Raw genomic sequence first — 20,357 nt, forward strand, 5'->3', positions numbered from 1 at the left:
GGCACTCCCCTCCCCCACTTTCTTAAAGGGCCCGGTGCGGGGCCGCGTGGGACAGGGTTGGTCACGCCCTCCCCACCAGCGTTGGGGCACTAGGTGGAGCGCTCCGTGCAGAGGCGCGGTGGGCGGGCCGGGCTGGGTGGCCGCTGTCACCTCCGGGCTCCGGGCTCGCCCGCCTGCCCGCCCGCAGTCCCCCCGCCCTTCCCCGCCCTTCCCGCTCCTCCCTTTCTCCCTCCCTCCTCCTGCCTTCGTTCCCTCCCTCCTGCCGTCCGTCCCCCCTTCTCTGCTCAGCCTCTCCACAGCCGCGGTTCTGACACCTGAAGGGACAGAAGCGGGCGCTGGGAGCTCCGACAGGCGGCGGCGGAGCTGGACGGTCAGTCCAGCACGGCCTCCGCATGGCCCCGCCGTGAGAGGCTGCACCCAGCGGCTGGGACCAGGAGCGGTGAGTGGGGCCGCGGGGCCACCTCGTCCCCAGGGCCCGCGCGCTCCGGGACCCCGCCCCTCCCTCTCGCAGCCAGCTGGGGGCCAGGAGAGGGTGCAGGGGGGGAGGGGGCGCATGCTGGGTGGCGGGCGCCGCCCTCCGCCCTCTGTGCCCGCTGGGGTCTGCTAACAAAGCTGCATTTCGAGATCAATTCCGCGGCGGCTGGAGCATCCGAAGGATACGGTTGTCATGGAGATGGGGCCGAGCGAGGAAGCCCGGGATGGCCGGGTCTGGGCCAGGATGGGGGCGCCACTGGAGAGCTCCAGCCCAGCCTGCAGGAGGGTCAGGGCCGGCCAGCCCGATTGTCTCCTGGGCTCTGCCTCCTGGTTCCCTCTCCCCCTTTTGTATAATCTGAGTGTATGTGTGTGTTGATGGGGTGCTAGTGGCAGCTTGGTGGCCAGGGATCAGGGTGTTGGGTGCCAGGGCCTGCTGGCAGCCACCTTCACGATGGAGGAGCTTTGAGGATTTATGTCTGTTTCCAGTTTCCCAACTTTGACAGCCGGGCTTGGTGGCCAGGCCTCCCTGGCTGCTCCAGAGCAGGGGCTAACATGGGGGCGTGGCAGGCAGCTGGCAGGGCTGAGGAGGCACATAATGGCCGAGGCAGCAGCAGGGAGGGAGGGGTCCTTGGAGGGCTGCTGGGGCTGGGTGGGGCAGGGAGTCCAGATGTGGGGACCACTCTGCCCAGCTGGCCCTTCTAGGAGGAGGTAGTCAGACTCTTGCTGTTCCCGGAGGATTAGGGGCTCCCTGGAATGATAACTGGGGGCATTGCTTTTGCACAGGCCCAGGGGGCCACTGTCTCAAGCCCACCCTTTTGTCTTGGGGCCATCTTGGGGGGCCCAGGAAGAGAACTGGAGCAGCAGCACCAGTCACAATGGAAGAGGGTCTAAGACTCCTGGCAGGCTCAGGATAAGCCAGGCTGAGCTTGATGGGGGCCAGGGAGAGCACTCAGCATTTCTCCAGGGCAGATGGGCAGCCTGGGTCTGGGGAGAGGCATTTGGACTCTCCTGGCTTCCTTAGTTCCTTCTTCCAGACCCTGGAAACAAGAGCTGCTTATACTTGATCTTAGCCAAAAGGCTGAGAAGCAATAAGAGCTGCTTAATGGGGGACTATTGAGGCAGCTTGAATGGGTAAGGGGCACAGGGACTACCTCCATACCCAGCCCCTGGCCCTGGACATAGTCATTCTTCCGCCCCCTCCCCTAGGAGGTTAGGAACCTGCTTCCCAGGGAAGCTACAAGTTCTGTGATCTGGGATCTTTGACTCAGTCAAACCAACCGGCTGCCCCCCTCTGCCCTCCTCCCATCTCTGGAGGACAGACCTGCCCTCCCAACAGCTCCCTTTCCCCAGTATGTGGTGGGAGGCAGTGGTGTTTGAGTGGGGCCTCTGAAGTTTGGTCCTGGTGGAAGCATGGCAGGCCCCTAGGGTTTGGCCAGAACCCCCAGAGGTTCCTATGCATTGGGGGGAGTAGGTGGGTGGTGGCTCAACCAAAGGTAGAGGGATGACTGGGTTGTTCTTGGAAGGCCTCCGCCACTGGTGCCTCTTGCAAGCTGAAGTCTCAGTGCTGGGGTGGTTTGCACCCTGTAGCCCCATAGGTGCCCTGTGCCAGGCTGAGAGGTCTCCCTCCTTGGCTTATGTTGATCTGACGGCTATGGGCTGCATGTTCCCCAAGCAGACCTGACCAATGGTGCCACCCAAGGTCCCTCCTGAAGGCAGGGAACAAAGGTGGCTGGAAAGAATGACTTTCTGCTCTTACGAGACTGAGAGAGAGAGCGGGGCTGGGAGGGTATGACCTCACCCAGCTTCCATATATTAAGCACCACCGTGCTAAGTACTCTCATAAACATAGCAGCCTTCAGAGGGAGGTGCTCCCATTATTCCCATTTCGTGGTTGAGAACACTAAAGCTCAGGGAGAAGTTGCTTGTTCAGAGTCCCCTGGTTAGTACGTGGCAGAGTCAGGATCTGCACCTGGGCAGATACTCAGACCTATGTCCCCAGCCTCACCCGCTTCTTCTGTGGAAATACAACTTAGCAGAGAGGTGGGACTGAGCGTCTCTCCGTCTGGAAAAGGGGGTGAACTTGGGGGAAACTGAGGCACTACGTTGGGGTCTCCTAGGGAGGTGGGATCAAGGCATTCCCATTCTGGACGGACGTTGGCTTGCAGGAGAGCAACACTGCCTCTTGCGACAGACGATGCTCTAGACCTCCTTTGCCAGATGGTCTTTTCCAGGAAAATCTGTTTTGAGCGGCATCTTATGTCTGGGACTCCATATTTAGCCTGGCTCCTCGAACAGGAGGATACACTCAGGCTGTTGCCCCTTGAGGGGTGTTCGGGGGTGGGGCGGGCCTGGAGCCAGACCTGGCTCCTTGCCACAGCTCAGTGGGGGGCGGAGGGCGGCCCTGCTGCTCTCCCTTGGGCCTGGCTGCTTCCCTGTCTCCCTAGTGAGCGGCTGTGCTCCAAGGTGAGTCTGCTTCCGTGGGGGTCTGGCCCCTTCGGTGGCGAGTCTCGGGGGGGCCCCCAGCCCAGCTCGCTGCATGTTTGTGGGCCACTTGGAGAAAGGTTTGTCCTCTCCTCTGACTCCCCTCTTTGAACTGTCTCCCTCCACTCCCTTCCTTCTCCCACCTAACTTTTTATCCTGTCAAACCCGATAGTACAACGAACACCCACCTAAATGCTCTTAACCCAGAGACCTACATTTGCCAGTTGTTGACGTTTGCCGAATTTCTCTCTCTCTCCCTGTCAACCTTTTGAAAGTAAGTTGCAGACGTTATAACACTTCGCCGCTAAATGCTTCAGCATGAATTTCCTGAGACAAGGACATTTTTCTATTAATACAAAACAACTATACTGTTATACCTGAAAAATTTAGTAAGGACCTAATGTGTTAGTCCATATCAAAATTTCTCTGTTTGTTCCAGTGATGTCCTTTATAGTTGTTTTTAGGAAAAAATCAATCAAGGAGCGCATATCACCTTTAGTTATTATGTCTCTTTAGTGTCTTTTAATCTGGATTAATCCCCTGCTTTAAACATTTTTTTTATGACGTTGTCAATTTTGAAGCCTTGTGAAAGGTCCCACATTCTGCATTTGTCTTATAGCTTGCTCATGGTTAGGTTCAGCTTAAACATTTTTGGGCAGGAACATCCCATAGGTGAAGTCCTGTCCTCAGGTGGCACATGTTATTGGTTTGTCCTGTGGTAGGTGGTGCTGTTTTGTCACTTGGCTGAGGGATCAGGGCATTCCTTTTGTTTAAATCCTGTCCCCACACCCCGTTCCCTACCTCCAGAAGCTTCACCCACCTGGTCACCATACACCAGGTCAGCAAAGCTGACTGAACCCTACTTCAGGCCAGACCCTGGAGACTGGAGCCCAAACAGGCGTTGATGGGGTGAGGGGGGGTGAGCCACAGCTCAGGGTCCAGAGAACGTAGTGAGGGGCGCAGCGAGGGGGGAGGGTGCGGGGGCCAGACAGGAAGGTGGGCCCAGCCCACAGCTGGCCTTTCCCCCAAGGACACGGGAGCCTCTGCGGGGTTTCAGAGAGGGGAAGGACGGCATTTGGAGTGCTGGAGAAGCCTCCGGGGAGCATAGAGTGGGACCGGCTGGGCACGTGGAAAGAGACGCTGTGGCGCGTGCAGCACGAGGTGCCAGGAACCAGGGTCAGGAAGCGGGTTGAGGTAGGGGAGTGAGGGAGTTGGGGGTGGCATGGGGGGCACAGAGGGGACGTGCAGACGGAATGAGTTGCATGGTTTGGTGGCCCTGCTGGCATGGGGCTGGAAGGGAGTGGAGTTAGGAGAGACTCAGGAGGCAGAACGGCGGCCCTGTCTGCCTGGAGATGGGAGAGTGGGAAGGCGGCCCGCGCGGTGGCTCCGGAAGGGTGACGAGGCCAGGGGTTTGGGTGTGTGGGGTCTGAGCGCCTTCTGGGTCGGAGGAACCCTGTGCAGGAAGCTCATTTCCCCAGGTGTGGGTGGTCACCCGTGGCCACCTCTCAAAAGCTCCTTGTGAGACCAGAGCAGAGAAAGGGCCACACACAGCCCACTGCGGGGAATGGCGGGTGCAGGCGCCAGCAGGGGAGGGGCCTGAGCAGGATGAAAAAGGCGGGATAACCTCTCCCCTGCAGCCCCCACCCCCTTGCCTCATTCTGCCTCTTCACGCGCACGTGGCGAACCCAGCCCCGTTAGATGCCGCGCCCGGCCTGCCAAATGGGGCCGAGAGAGACCACTGCCCTGCCTGCTCTCACGCCAAGTCCAACCCATGAACGTCAGGTGGGTCCTAATAGCATCCAGCAGTCACAGCACCGGTCCTGAGCCCGCCACCTCCCCCCATGCTGGGTGACTCTTTCATACTTGTTCCTACCCGCAAGCCCCAGCCTCTCTTGTCCCTTCCTCCCTGCCAGCCGCCAGCCTTTGAGAAGATGGACGCAGTCAGAACGTCCCCAGCCCCCAGAGCCTCGCTCACGCATCAACCAGCCTCTGCCCGCCCTGCCCTGCTTCCTCCGTCCCTGTGGGCGAAGTGTCTCTGCTCTTGGTTAAGGCCACCCTCTACGCATGCATTAGATCCTGTCCCTTGGTGCCTGCTTGAGAACATGCCTCCCCTCCCCTGGAACTGCTCCCCCGCAGCTGCGGTGCGTCTCTCCGCCCTGTACAGCGCGACTCCCCAGCAGGGCTGTCCAGACGCCGTCTCCTCGCCCTCCCCTCCCACTCTTGGCTCCACTCGGATCGGGCTTTCACCCCCTCCACTCCACTGACCACTCTTCTCAAGGTCACCAGGAACCTCCCTGTTGCTGCACTCAACGGCCAGTTCTCAGTCTCACCTGCAGCATTTCACACATTCAGTCTGCTTCTTCCTTGAAGTACTTTCCTCGACGTCCAGGACACCTGTTCTCCTGTTCTCCTCCCCCCTGTGGGGAGGAGGACCCAGTGCCGGGTCCCCCTTCGGTGTCCCAAGGGAGGAGACATTACCAATGCCGGGTCCCCCTTCGGTGTCCCAAGGGAGGAGACATTACCAGTGCTGGGTCCCCCTTCGGTGTCCCAAGGGAGGAGACATTACCAATGCCGGGTCCCCCTTCGGTGTCCCAAGGGAGGAGACATTACCAGTGCCAGGTCCCCCTTCGGTGGCCACAGGTGGGAGAGGAGGTGGTAGTGGAACACCCAGCACAGCCTTTCCCACCTGCTCCCTGTACCGCGTGCTGCTGTGTCGCCACCAGGAGCTCACAGCCCTGTCAGACCTGAGCTGAAGTCCCAAAGCAGAGACGGGAGAGGAGGGGGAAGAGGAGGGGGAAGTGGAGGGGAGGAGGGTGGAGAAGGACTCAACCAGGGAGGGGGGAGAGTGGCTACACAGACAGAGCTGGGGGAGACAGGTGGGGGAAGGCCACAGGGGAGGGGGCGGACAGGGAGAGGGCTTGGGGGGTTACAGATTGTGAGGACCTGGGCTGTGGGTTATGTGAAAACTAGGCAGAGAGAAGGGAGGATGGAATGTCTTGTTTTCTCTCTCTCCGCTGTGGAAGATACCACGGGAAACTGCTCAGAGACTGAGCTGTCCTGGCTCCCTCAGGCTGCCCTGCCCGGGCACTGTGGCTGAGACAGGGCTGGCCGGGAGCACTTGCACTTGGTCATCCCACTGCAGCTCTCAGGATGTGACTCAGCCCCCAGGCGCATGGGTCAAATGTGGGCTCCAGAGTCCCGGTGCCTGCTGAAGTTTGAGGGAGGCAGAGCCGTGGTCAGTCTGGTGGCAGACTCCCTTAACCAGGACAGCCTGGTCCTCTGTGGTTCCAGATAACTGAATGTTCACCCTGTGGGGAAGTCAACTGGGGGCAGAGTCACCAGCTATAAAGATGATTTGGGATTTGACAGCCGACTCTGTGGATTTTGTTAGTTAAGGGCGCTCCAAATGTGCATGCAGATGTATGCAAATGATAAGCAAATGAGGATGCCGATTGGCTGGGGGGGTTGGGGAGAGAAGCAAGCTGGGAGATGTCCAGGAATGACCTTTGTGGAGTGAGGCCTAAGGGCCCCTGAGAATCCCAGCAGGCTGTGGGGCACATGCAGATAAGATGCAAATGTGCATCCAGCCCTGGGGACCTCTGTCTGCCCAACCATGAGCAAAGAGAGGCCCACAGACCCCCACAACCCAAGGCACAAGGCTAGTTCCCTGGGGGCCAAATTGAGAGAAGGAAAACAGGGGGTGCTTGGCTTGTTTCTACCCCAAAATTGGCACCACGTGAGGTAGGTGGGCACCTTTAAGCGAGGCCCAGGTTCCTGGTCTTTGTTCTACACCTGGTGTAGCTCTTATGCCTTGAGATGGAAAGATAGGCTGAGCCTGGCCTTGGGGGGACAGGACTGTAGGGTCCCCAGCCTCCTTGGGAAAGGAAGGGGTGTCCTCTCTGACCCCACAGAAGTCTCGTCTGCCTCCACCCTCAGCCTCTGAAGCCCCAGCCTCAGAACCCACTCTGACAGCTGTTAAGGACAAACCGCATCCACTGAATGACCTGTGCTGTGTGCTGCTCTCTGGGGCATCCCACCCCTGGGGGCAGCCAGCTGGGTCACCACTCTTCCCTGAGCACCACGAGCACGCCGTCTCCGGCGGGTGTTGGTAGCACCCCCTATTTTACAGAGCGGCACACTGAGGCTCAGACAGGTGGGCAGTTTTCCCAAGGTCACACAGCTTGTGGGTAGCAGAGCTGGGATTCAAAGCCAGGTCTTTCTGACTGCAAAGGTAGGGCACTGACCCACCGTCCTGGACTGTCCCAGTCTGAGGCACTTGCTGCTGCACGGAGTCCAAGCTGGGAAGACCATGTGGGTGAGGAGGGTTTAGGGCCACTTTGGGGTGTGGAATTGGGGAAGTTCCTGAGACTCCTGGGTGGACATCCCTTCCACATTGTCCTGGGCAGTTGGGATGTTGAGGAGGCTGACCTGGGCCTAGAGAGGTGGCCTGGAGCTTGGGGACGACCGGAAGATCCTGACCTCCAGGTACCTTGGCTTGCAGAGGCTGTAGGGCAGCATGGAGAGCTGTGTGACCTGGGACCCAATTGAGGGGTCTTCCCGGCAACTCCCTGCTGCGTATGCTGCCAGTGGCAGGGTCCCGTGGAGCCCTGGAGTGTCCCGGGCCAGCCTAGGGCCCCAGTGGTGTGGGGCACAGCTGGTGAGGGTCTATTCTGAGCACTTCCTGCATGCCAGCCTTTGCATCAGTCATCTTGTTTGAGTGCCTGTGTGTGTGCATGCATGTGTGTGTGTGTGTGTGTGTGAAGATCCCAGCCCATGTGCTAAAATCTGGTGAGCTAGGGAGCCAGGTAGTGCAGGAGGAATTTGGGGGAGGGGCTGTGGACCCATGAGGTGTTCAGGGTCGGCTCTCAGGGGACAGAGAATAGGTCGCGCGATGAAAGGTTTCTATCTTTCTTTGCCGAGGAGCCCTTGTGGTGCTCTCTCCAAGTGTCCAGTGTCAGAGGTGGAAGGTCCTTGGGGATTATGCAGGTTAGGGCTTATGCCCAGGGCCCATGGATGGGCTCTAGGGGCCTGTGAGCCTCCCCAAATATCCTCCAGATAAGCATGTGTGTGAGAATCTGTGGGGCGGGTGCACAGCTCCATCAGATGCACAGAGGTCCAAGACTAGGAACGGGTTAGGAATCTCCGGTGCATGTGGGGACATGGAACCGGGAGGGGTTTCATGTGCCCAAGCTGCCCTAGCCCACTGGAGGCAAACCCTGAGGGTCCTGGATCCTAGGCCGCTCCCTGGGATAGCTGTGGTCTCAGCCTGGCTGCCACACTGACATTCCAGAGCAATTTTCTCTGGTCCCAGTCCTTCTACATACCCTGCCTGGGTTCTAGGCAACCCTGGACATCCCAAGGCTTATTAGACTTTGCCGGTTATGGGTGGTGCTCAGCACTGTGACCCGTCCCCACTCTGCCTCCTGTGCCCCACTTCCCTCAAGGAGATCTGTGTTCCCCATTCTCTCCCACACCCACCCAGGCCCCTGCTGACACTGTGTGTGGCTGTGGCCAGTGTAGGTGCCTGTCTTCCCCACCCTCTGCCCCAGCTTGAAGCTCTGGGTTGTCCCATCCCTGTCCCTGGCTTCTCCCAAAGCAGAATGATTTTGGCCCTGGATGCCCAGTGATGTAGGTCTAGCTGCCCTTAACCTTGCCCCTAGGCCTGCAGCTCATCTCCACCTCCCCACTCAGAGGGACAGCCTCAGAGTGGCTGCCCTGTTCCCTGTGTGCGTACATGTGTCTGAGTGTGTGTGCGTGTGTGCCTGTGTCTGTGTGCATGCATGTGTCTGAGTGTGCATGCGTGTGTGTGCCTGTGTCTGTGCGCGTGCATGTGTCTGAGTGTGCATGCGTGTGTGTGCCTGTGTCTGTGCGCGTGCATGTGTCTGTGCATGCGTGTGTGTGCCTGTGTCTGTGCGCGTGCATGTGTCTGTGCATGCGTGTGTGTGCCTGTGTGTATGTATGTGCATGTGTCTGAGTGTGTGTGCGTGTGTGTGCCTGTGTCTGTGCGCATGCATGTGTCTGTGCATGCGTGTGTGTGCCTGTGTGTATGTATGTGCATGTGTCTGAGTGTGCACATGTGCATGTGCGCATGTCTTGAGTGTTTGTGTGTGTGCATGTGTCTTTGTGCATGTGTCTGAGTGTGCATGTGTCGAGTGTGTGTGTGTGTGTGTGCGCGCACCACAAATGGCTGCATCCTGCGCTTGCTCACAGGTGCCAGCACCCATGCAGTCACCCCTGTGTCTCGTAGAGCATGTGGTCCCTGGAGCCTTCCCTGCTGGGTCCCCACCTCCAGCCCTGTTCTTGAGCTTCCTACAGTCCCTGGCTTGGATTCCAGCATGGAAGGGACCGTAAGATTATCCCTGTGACAGCTTGGCTTTCCAGCTTTGTGACTCTGAGCATGTTCCTCGACCTCTCTTAACGCCTGCCAAAAATGGGGATGATGATAATAGGTCATTTAGTCAACAGACATTTAAAGTACCCATTGCGTGCCAGGCATTGCACTGGGCTCTGGGGAGACAGCCATGAACATGACATAGTCCCCACCTGCACTGAACTTCCACCCTGTGGCGGGGGGGAGATGCAGGAGGTAAGTACACAACAGGAAGGAGAGTTCCGGTTCTGCTAGGTGCCGGGGTGCTGTGGGGGGTGTGGAGCGTGTGGTGGCCAGAGAGGGCCTCTCTGAGGAGCCAGCCCTGGAGTTGAGCCCCGATGGCAGCAGAGGCAATCTTTTAAAGATCTAGGGAAAGAGCATTCTAGGACAAGTGTACAGCTGGTGCAAAGGCCCTGAGGTGGGAATGAGCTCAGGGAGCAGAAAGAAGGCCAGTGTGGCTGAAGGGGGAGGGCGGGGAGAGGGCGGCAGAACGGTTTGCAGGCGGGGCCTTTTCAGGCCATGTGGGGAGCCGGGATTCTAATCTAAGGGCAGTGGGAATCCTTACGGGGTTATGAGTGAGTGAGGGGGGTCATGTAATTTGTGTTTTCACAGCTCACTCCAGCTGCCACACGGAGAGTGGGGAGGGGACAGGGTTGTCTCAGGAGCAGCTGAAACCCAGAAAGTGCTTGGCTTGGCAGTCAGTTCCGGCCCAGCCAGGGGTTCGCTATCATCGTGGTCCCCGTCTCAGCTAGTGCCAAAAAAGAGGCAGCTGAGCCCAGGGTCATCCCAGGGGCCATGGGTGGGGGGAGCCCCTGCCTGCAAAGGGGCCCAGATCAGGCCGAGAGAGGCTCAGGCAAAGCCTTGCCAGGTTCTGTGCCTCAGTCTCCCCATTGGTCAAATATAGTCATGGAAAAAGTAGAGCATTAGCTGCCTTTCATCCTTGACCTCTGTAGTGAGTTTGCCCTTGCATAGATCTCAGCTCTGTGAGCATCCATGACCTTAAGTGTCCCACCAGCCCTGGGGGAGGGCGGAGAACAGAGGTGATGCTCCCATTCTACAGATGGGTTCACAAAGGCCAGAGATCTTTGCAATGATGAGTCCCAGGGCACGTAGGTTAAGGACCTAAAATGAGGACTTGGGGCCTTGTTTTCTACTTCTGCCCTAAAGCATCTCCTCTGTGCACCCTCCCTTGGACTCAGCAAGAGCAGGGGTCCTGGCTCAGCTATTTCTGGGCTCAGCTGGCCCTCAGCCCGGGCGGGGACTCTGGGCCCCCCACCCAGGGTAGAGCTCAATGCTGCCCTTTGTCTGCCTACCCCCAGAAAGCAAGGGCACGGCCCAGTGCCCAGTGTTGGCAGAGCCGCCAGCCCACTCCCAGCTGTAGGGGACATGGCTGGGCAGGTAGGGCTGGAGCCAGCCGGAGGCAGCTGCTGGGAGTTGGGGCGGTGGTGGATGGGTCTCCCAAGGGGTCTTTGGTTTATACACAATCCTGGCTTTCAGGCGGGTGTAGATGGAGCATCAAATGAAGCCACTTCGCACCAAGTGAAGCCATCTCAAATCTCAGGCTTCAGTGGGGGTTGAGGCAGAGTTCTGACCAAGGGGGTCCCCACCCTGCCAGGCTCAGCCTCTAGGCACAGCTGGGGGAGCCCGAGGCGTCCTGGTGGAGTCCAGCTGAACGCCTGGGCCCCAGCGCTCACGCAGGCCCTGGGCTAGAAAGCAGGTCAGAGCACTGGAACTCAGGCAGAGGGCCAAAAGCCCCCCCTTCCTTCCTAAATGTCCCTCCCCAGGAGTCTCAGTTGAGGAGGTGACCTCTTGTTCTCCCTCTTCTGAGTGCACAACCGGAGGGAACAGATTGAAATAGCAACAGCAGTGGCGGGGATTTAGGGCAGTCCAGAAAGAATCCCTCACTCAGCGCCGAACCCCTAGGGGTCCCCGGTGTCCTAGGATCGGGGCCCAGATACTCTAGAGCCTGGCTCTTCAGATTTTTAAAAAATCTGTGGGCTTTTTTCATGTTAAGTAAAATCTTACTGTCATGCAGCAGTGAAAGTTCTGGGAGGTGTTGATCTGGGTGGGTGAGCAGGGCCCAGGTCTCTGTCCTGCCCTTTGCTCTTGCACTCCATGCTTGAAAACCCAGGTTACACGAACCTTAGCTGGCTTGTGGTGGCCAACCTCCCCTCGAGGGCCCAGAATTCCTGGAGAAGTAGACCCACCTTCCTCTCCAGGATTGTCTTCTACAAGTGGAAGTTTCTCCTGGAGTCTAGCTCAGGGTTTCCCACGCTTGTCCCATTATAAGAATAACGGATTACCATAGCCCTTCTCTGTAGATTCTGCAGGTCTGGTGTCGGCCTGGTGATCTGCATTTTGACAAGTCCCTCCGGGGATACTGATGACCTGGCAGGTGTAGGAAGTTTGGGTCTCACTTAAATGCCTGTTGCTGCACCTGCAGCTCGTCCTGCTGTGGCCCAGAAGGCTGCTCAGGCTTTATTTTCCCCAGCATTGTTCCTCCAGGGGAGAGTGGGGGTCTGGAGGCAGCCAAGGCTCAAAGAAGGGAGGAAAGAAGTGGCCCAGACAGAACTGGGAGAAATGCCCTGGCTTCCTGATTCTCTGTAGCTCCTCAGGGCGTCTGGAGGGGCTGGTCTGTGTCCCTGCTGGCAGAAGTCACGGTGGGAGGGGGATAGCTTAGACTAGGTGGGGCCAGGGGCAGAGAGGGGAGGAGGGGAGATCCGGGACACAGCCCATCTGGGATCAGGTTGGGCAGGAAGCCTCTGGGAAACGGGGGCTGGTCCTGATCCATTTTAAACAGGGGTGGGGTGGGGGGAGATGATGGATAAAGTGGGTCTCCTCATTTTACAGGAGAGAAACAGATCCAGAGGGGAGTGGGGCTGGCCTGGACCCACATGTGGTCCCACAATAGGCTAGGCGGAGCAGGGCTGACTCCCCTTCCAGTGCTCTGCCCAGAGTGCCCTTGGTGGCCCCCTCATGAGTCCGTCCTGAGACTGAACGAGCTCTAGTGGGGGTCTGGGAGTGGAGGGGAACCCCAGGTCCCCTAGTCCTTCCACCTGGCACAGCCAGGGCGCCTGGCACTGGGTGTGACTGAGGCAGCCTGGACTTGCTGGGAGGCTCCAGGGTGGCGCCGCACCCGCCCAGCACCCTGGACAGCGCCACGCGCTGGGCCTCCCGACAGCTGTCTACCAGCTTCGCTTTGGCTTCTCTGGGGTGGCCCCTGCTCTGATAAAGCCGCTCTTCTGTTGTCTTCCTTGCCTCCTCTCTTAACTCCCCCTTAAAGGCAGTCCCAAGCCCAGTTCCCTCCATTAAGCACAAAGATTCACTCAACTCTGGCTCCCCGAGCCAGGGTGAGAGGACGTGGGACGAGGCCAGCAGGCTGGCTGCTGGCAGCCTGGGGCTGTCTCTGTCGCTCACCAGTGGGAATGGAGGGGCCTGCAGGGGGCGCTGGACCCTTCCCCAGTTCCTCCCTGCCTGGATCTTCTCCAGAGGGCTTTGGTGCATTCTGGAGGGCACAACAGACGCAAGAGGTAACAGGGAAGGCAGGGACTGGGCATAGGGGCTGGCAGGGGTCAGGGGAGGCTGGGGGCTGGCCTGGCAGGGCCGTGAGGGGGCTGGAACCCAGACTCCAGCCGAAGTGTTTGCAGAGATCATCTCGGCCATCCTGCTGTTCTAGGGCCGGCTCTGCCGGGCTTAAGACCCCCAGCCCCTGCCCTGGCTGACCAAGCCCTCCATCTCTCCCTCTGCTGCCAGGTCCAGTGGAGTCCCAGGAGCAGCCAGGAAGGGGTGGACCCAGTGGCTGCCATGGACGAGGATCAGCTCCCCTCTGCACTGCCCGAGGAAGGTGGTGCTGCCTGGGACCCCAGCCTGGAACCTGAGGAGGAGCCCGGGGTCCAGAGTGGACCAGCCTCTGGCGAGGGCCTGGGCAGCAGCTTCAGCAGCCCAGGGCACGAGCAAAGGGGCATGCTGGTGGGCACTGAAGAGCCCACAAAGGACCCAGATGTGGCCCTCCGTGGCCTCAGCCTTGACCTCTCTCTCACCAATGGCCTCGTCCTAGGGCCAGACTCGAGCATTCTGGAAGATTCAACAGATCCCAGGCCCTGGAGGACTGGTGGGCTGGCAGAGGGGGACGATGCCCCCAGGAGCCTCTGTTCAGACCCCGAGGATCCTCAGCTGGGGTAAGTGGGGTGGAGCTCACCGCCGCTCTGTTGCCATGTGGCCTGGGCCTGGCCACTGAGTGTCTCTGGGTCTCATTTTTCTCAAACATGAAGCGGGGATTTCCTGTCCCTATCTTGCCCAGCTTCAGGGTGTTTGGGGAGGCCAGAGCAGTGAGAAGGACTTCAAGGCTAGTGGGCATGCCGTGCCTCCCAGCCCTCAGCTTCCCAAACCGCCACGGGCTGCTTCTGTGCGCTGCGTCCCTCCCCTGGGGCTGGGCGTGAGAGTCCTTTTGAAAGGCCTTGATGTGAAAGGTCATCTGGTCCATTCCTCCGCCTCCTGGAGATGACAGTCTCCAGTCCTGCCGCTGACTCCAGGAAAGCAGGCTGTGCAGGTTAACCCCTCTCAGGCACTCTCATCCGAGGTTGCCACCAGGAAGTGCCACCAGGAATCTCCCTTCAGTCCTACTTGCTAGAGTTCCAGCCCCATTTCTATATTCCTCAGCAGGCTCGGGAGAGACCTGGAGTCTTGGGGGGCCAATTGGACAAGGAGGGTGGAGATGGGGCATTGAGATGTCTAGAAGGTTTCAGGGGGGGCTGAGAAAAGGAAGCATTTAGAAGTCTTGGTGTACACAGCCACAGGCCCTGGCTTGAACAGCGGGGGGAGCGTGTAGTGTGTGTGGGGGGCATGCATGTGTGTGGCTGGCCTACACCTTGGCATGTGCACATGTGTGGGCATGTTAGCATGTGTGGCTGTACTGTTGTGGGTGGGGGTGTTGGTGTGTGCCCGGCCTGGGCATCTGTGGGTGCACCTCTGGGCGTGTACGTGCTGTGTAGGGCTAAATGTCTCTAGGCCCATGTGGCTGGGAATGTGAGTACCTGGGGTTGGTCCCTGTTGCACTGGGCGTGCCATGGCCACAGAGAGTTTCCACCCGTGCAGGGGCTAGGGTGCACCCTGGCTGGCAGTAGGGTGGCGGCAGGGGCTGGGGCTTCTTAGAGCACACCGTTCCTCTTTAGGTGTCATGTTTACATCCTCTTTAGGGTGGCCGAGGGTGGGCACAGACAGAGCTTTGGAGATTGGGATGATTGTCATCAAGCCCCTGCCAGGGCTACCCTCAGATCCGCTCAATTGCGTGAGGGGGTAAGAGATGGGGGTTCCATTCATGGCTCTGACAATGGGCTGGAAGCCCCCCAAGGGCAAGGCTGTCTTGTGCGGATGTCTCTATACCCAGCACAGGCAGAGGCCTTTGCTGGGCAGACTTTGGGTATTTGCCCTGGTGGCCAGGTGATCCTTCTCTTCCCTCTCTCCTCTTGGAGGTCAGCCGAGGCGACTTCCACCCTAGCCCCTGCCAGGCCTCCTGCCACCTTTTAGGAGTCTGCCCTCCTCCCCACTGTGGTCCTTGGTAGGAGAGCGCCCAAGGAGGCTGCAGTCGCTCCTGCCGGGGCTGGGGAGGAGGTGGCTTCTCTAGGGAGCACGCAGGCTCGAATCTTAGGGTCGAGTTTTGAGGGGAAGGGGCACTGTCTAGTCCTCCCCTAGGCAGCCGGTGCTGGGGCCAAGCAGGGTGTAGCCAGAGCCTGGGGGAGGCTGAAGTGGAGGGAGGGGTGCACTTCCTTGCAAATGGCAGGCCTTGATTTATCTGAAATGGGCCGGCTCAGCCTGCTGCGTTCTCTCTGCTTCTGTCTCTGTCTTTGTCTCTCTGGCTCTCTCCTTATCTCCCGTACTCTCTGTCTCTGTATCTCTTTTCCCTGTCTCTTTCTTGCCCCCCCCCTCTCCATTCCAGGTGCCGGGGCTGCACAGATGACCAAACCCTGCAGAAATCCCTGCTCTCACAGGCTCCAGTGGGGAGACAGACAATAATAAAATAATAAATGATTATGCAGTATGCTGGAAGGGACAAGTGCTTTGGAAAAAATAAAGTAGGAAAAAGGGGCTGGGGTCCTGGGGGACAGGTCAGTTAGAGGTAGGGGGGCAGGGCAGACCTCTGAGACAGGGATGTGGAAAGAAGGGGGTCTTAGCTCAGGGAAGAGCACTCTGGGCAGAGGGAACAGCCGGTGCCAAGGCCCCCGTGGGTCCTGCGAGGTCTGGGAAGCGTGGGTGGGCGTGGCTGGCAAGCAGGTGGTCATCACCCCGCGCATCGCTCGGCAAGATTTCCTGAGCACCCACCGTGTGCTGGGTGCTCCCTGGCCTTGCACAGGCTTTGCTCTGGGGCTGGAGAACGCACGGTAAACAATATTTATTCGAACAGAGTGGTACATGCTGGAGGGCTGGGGAGGAGGCCAGCACGGTGTGGGCCTGCCTCCCCGGCCTCTCTGAGGAGGGGACATTCAGGCAGGACTTGAGAGCCAAGAACCTGCAGGTTGCAGGAACAGTGAAGTTGTGACCCAATGTGACACTAGCTGTGATAGGGAGATGGCCACACGGCTCTGGGAGCCTAGAGGGCTCGTTCAATTGGACAGATATCCGATGCCTGCTGTGGGCCGGGCCCGGGTGACAGGGACCACGTCTGCTCTTTTCACTGTGTATCCCCAGCCCAGCATCTGGCACGTGGCGCCCCGTATGTGTTGGCTGAAGGAATAAACAAACAGGACACAGTTCTCACCTGTTCTCTGCCCCCAGCGAGCTCCCAGACCCAGACCGGCGCAGTCCCCAGCCCCCGTACGGGAGACGCCCTGGCCGGGTGGTGACCGGCTCCTTGCACCCCGCAGGCTGGGCGGTCCCGGGGAGCCAGATGTGCGCGACGGCTTCAGTGCCACGTTTGAGAAGATTCTGGAGTCAGAGCTGCTGCGGGGCACCCAGTACAGCAGCCTCGACTCGCTGGACGTGCTGAGCCTCACGGACGAGAGCGACAGCTGCGTCAGCTTCGAGGCCCCCCTCACGCCGCTCATCCAGCAGCGGGCCCGCGACAGCCCTGAGCCCGGGGCCGGGCTGGGCATTGGGGACATGGGCCCCGAGGGGAGCATGGGGGCAGCGGGTGGCGACGGGGAGCTGGGCAGCCCCCTGCGGCGCTCCATCTCCAGCAGCCGCTCAGAGAACGTCCTGAGCCGCCTGTCTCTCACGGCCATGCCCAACGGCTTCCACGCAGACGGACCCCGGAGCCCAGGTGGGGACGAGGATGACGAGGAGGAGGATACGGACAAGTTGCTGAACTCGGCCAGGTGAGGCAGGGCCCCGGGCTGGGAGCTGGGAGAACCACCGTGCAGGCGGGAAACTGAGGCCCCGAGGAGGCAGAGCCAGTTAGGGAAACCCACTGCTCTCCCAGGTCTCAGCTCAGACAGGGTCAGGGCCCTGTGCTGGGATTTCACTCGAGAGGCTCTTCTGAAAGTCTGACTGGATTCCCTCCTGCTGCAGTGGAGCTCTGGTCCCTGCGTGGGTTTTCAGAGGCCCAGGCCCCCAGTCTGTCCGCAGGGCCTCTGACCCTGGGCCTCCCCTCCTCTCCACCCCCTCCGTCTGCAGCGACCCCAGCCTGAAGGATGGCCTGTCGGACTCGGACTCAGAGCTGAGCAGCTCGGAGGGGCTGGAGCCCGGTGGCACAGACCCGCTGGCCAACGGGTGCCAGGGGGTCAGCGAAGCGGCCCGCCGGCTGGCACGGCGCCTCTACCACCTGGAGGGCTTCCAGCGCTGCGACGTGGCCCGGCAGCTGGGCAAGAAGTGAGTGCGATGTCACACGCCCTCCACCCCGGCACCCGTGTCCTCCTCGGCCTGAACGGGGTGTGGGTGTCTCCTTGCAAGGGTGCCTGGTGCTGGGGGTGCCCAAGTTCCCCAAGGACACCTCCTCCCACCCTTGTCCTCATTCCCGGCCTCGCCCTAAATCTGTTTCCTTTCTGGGCTGCCTGGGCGAGGACTTGCGCTCGGGGCGGGCCCTCGGGGCTGGCGGCGCAGGATGTGGGATGCGGTTATGGGTCACGATGGCTGGCAGCGAGGACAAAGCAGCCGGGCGGGAGCGAGGCCCACCTAATGGGGCCGGGGCGAGAGGAGAACCTGGGCCAGGGGGAACCTGGGCCAGCCACACCACTGTGGCTGAGAGCCCAGGTAGGGGTTCCTGGCCCTTGTTAAGCCCTGCTGTCCCCTGGGACTAGCTGAAGGGGCTGAAGTCCCCACAGCAGGAGCCTGGCCTGCAGACTGGTGCCAAAGAGCCGGATGAGCGTCCTGAAGGGGGCCAGGGGACAGGCGTGGACTGTGGGACTGCGTCAGACTGACCCCCAGCGTGTCCGCCTGCCTTTGGCCCCTCTGTCCTGGGTCCCCCAGCCCACGCCGAGGTGTGGGGTGCGCAGAGGCTGGCCTGGCTCCACGCCGCCCAGGCTCAGGGAGACAGTGAGGACCCTGGATGGGAGGTGGCGCTGATGGGGGTGGGGCGCCAGGCCTCGCAGGGCCCTCCTGTTCTCCCTCCTGCTGCCTCCGTGCCCTGCCCCCCCAGAAGTCACAGCTCAATCACCCCCACCCTCTAGCACCCCGAACCTAATGACATCCTTTCGGGAGCCTTCCTTATGGTTTATCCTTCCCTCCCCATCTTTTCAACCACGCCCTCTGCGGGCGTTTTCCCACCAGCAGTTAGTTGTGCCCAGGTGAGACTGAACACTGAACATCCTTCCTCATCCCGTTTCCCAACCGAATGCTGGAATGTTCGGGTTTTCTGCCCTGGATGGCCTCTACCCTCCCCTTCTCCACCCTCAGCCCCTCCAGACTGGCTCGCCTGACCCACCCACCCCTGCAGAAACCCCTTGGCCAAGGTCACGGGCGGCCTGTGTCTCCGAATCTGCTGCTGGTGGCTGCTACCCAGCCCGACCTCACTCTGCCCCCTTCGGCGGATCAACAGGACCAGCCACTCCTTTCTTTTTCTTTAATTAAACTTTTTATTATAAAAATTTCAAACATACACAAAAACAGAGAAAGTAACACATTAAACCTCCGCATAGCCCTCGCCAAACTTCAAGGTCACCATCTCTGCATTCTCCTTTCATCCGTTACCCACAGCTTTCTTTCTCGTCTGCTGGAATGTTTTAATGCATATTTCAGACATCCTGTCATTCGACCCATAAATACTTTAGTGTGTATCTCTAACTGATAAGGAATTTTCTACATCATCATAATTCCATTATAACGCCTAACAAAATTAACACAAACTCCTTAGTATCTTCAACATTCGTTTTGTGTTTAATTTTCTCTGATTGTCTCACAAATGTTGGCTGGTTCAAATCAAGCTCCAGCAAGGCCCACACGTTGCATTTGACGGCTACGTCTCTTAATTCTCTTTTAATCAGTAACAGTCCAACAGTCCCCTGCCCTTTCTAAAATGCCAGGTATTTGCTGAGGACACTGAGCTGTTTGTCCCAAGGAATGTTCCACATTTTGGGTGTGGTGTCCTCTTGGTGTTATTTAACGTGGTTCTCCATTTCCCAGGGGTCCGGCACGTGGGAGGGAGAGCTTGAGGCTTAATGAGAATCAGGTGGGAATTTGTTCTGATTTCAACAAGAGTTCCTCATGCCAGTCTTCTTGAAACACTTTCTTCCACGGCCTGGGGGACAACACGCCCCCCTCTCTGGTGCTGTTTCTCAGCCTCCTTCGCTGGCTGTCCTTCCTCTGTCACACCCTGGAAGGGGCCCTGGGCTGGCCTGTCCGTGCCTCCTCCTCTTGGACAGCCTTCCTCTCCCGCCCCCAGTCGCTGGCTGCAGACTGACGACTGTCACAGGGACGCACTCAGCCACACCCGCTGTCCTCTGACATCTCAGTTGTAGCTCTGAGATCGCCCCCTGGGAGGCCACCTTCTGGGCCCTGCCCCACACCCGTCCCATCTCCGTGTCCTGTGGATCCTGCCTCCTAAATCTCCCTCCCCCCACCCCTTGCACCTCTCTGGACAACTGCTGCGGCCTCCCGGTGGCTCTGCACGCAGCCGGTGGAGTGTTCCAAACGACAGATCTGGCCATCCCTGCCTCAAACCCAGAACCAGGTCCTGACCCGTGGCCCGCAGGTGCTGTTCCCTGCCGTCTAGGCTCTGGCCACGTGGCCCTGTTGGTGGCCTCTTGGACATGTTGCGCAGTTTCCATGTGGGGACACGGCGTCATCCCATCCCCCTACTCCCTTCACCTGGCTGGCTGTTACTTTCCTGTGTTGGCTGAGACCTCACCTCCTCCAGGAAGCTTTCCTGATCCCCCGGCCCAAGGCTGAATTATCAGGTCCTGACTGTCCCACAAAGGGAGGAAAGGCTAGGGGTTCGGCAGGTCTGGGTGGGCAGGTCAGGGCACCCTGGGGCCCACTCCCAACGTCTCCTTATTCTCTGTCATCCTTGGACCGGGCCCTGCCTCTAACCGACACCCCATGCTCTCCTGGCAGCAATGAGTTCAGCAGGCTGGTGGCCGGGGAGTACCTCAGTTTCTTCGACTTCTCAGGCCTGACTCTGGACCGAGCGCTCAGGTCAGTGGGGCTGGGACGGGACAGTGCCCGCAGGGCTGTAGGCTGCACATCTGCATTCCCACGCCAGCTGTGCCGTAAACTTGCTGTGCAACCTTGGGCAAGTCTCTTGGCCCTTCTGGTGAGGCCGTGGGAAGGGGCCTTAAGAGCAGTCCAGCCACTGAGCGAGTGCCACCTGCGTGGTAGGTGCCGAGGATTTGAAGGTGGAAATGTGGTTGCGACTCTCTGGGAGAGGAGAGGAGGCAAAGGACTTGCCGGTATTGGGCACTCCATGCCGGCCGGATGCTGTGGGTCCCCGGCTTGCTCCAGCCACACGGCGCCCTGCGGGAGGCCCCGTCATTCCTAGTTTTCAAATGAAGACACTGGGGGGCCGGAGGGTGGAGACTCCCCACAGTCACTGGGGAGGAGGCGGTACGCTGGGATCTGCTCTGGGGCCGCTGGTGTTTGCACCCAGGAGCACACGGCAGGAGGC

At 59.6% G+C, this 20,357-nt stretch overlaps 1 protein-coding gene across 1 annotated transcript in view; it reads left to right on the forward strand.

Moving 5' to 3' along the window:
* The first annotated feature begins 247 nt into the window (after positions 1-247).
* Positions 248-20,357, forward strand: part of PSD2 (pleckstrin and Sec7 domain containing 2) — a 40,491-nt gene continuing 20,381 nt past the window's right edge. Inside the window, exons 1-5 of the mRNA XM_075996119.1 lie at positions 248-439; positions 13,079-13,503; positions 16,186-16,635; positions 16,934-17,128; positions 19,808-19,888. Coding sequence (XP_075852234.1) covers positions 13,130-13,503; positions 16,186-16,635; positions 16,934-17,128; positions 19,808-19,888 — 1,100 coding nt within the window. The 5' untranslated portion in view covers positions 248-439; positions 13,079-13,129. The remainder of the gene's footprint in view (positions 440-13,078; positions 13,504-16,185; positions 16,636-16,933; positions 17,129-19,807; positions 19,889-20,357) is intronic.

This window comes from Microcebus murinus, chromosome 21 (assembly GCF_040939455.1).
Source record: "Microcebus murinus isolate Inina chromosome 21, M.murinus_Inina_mat1.0, whole genome shotgun sequence".
NCBI lineage: Eukaryota > Metazoa > Chordata > Mammalia > Primates > Cheirogaleidae > Microcebus > Microcebus murinus.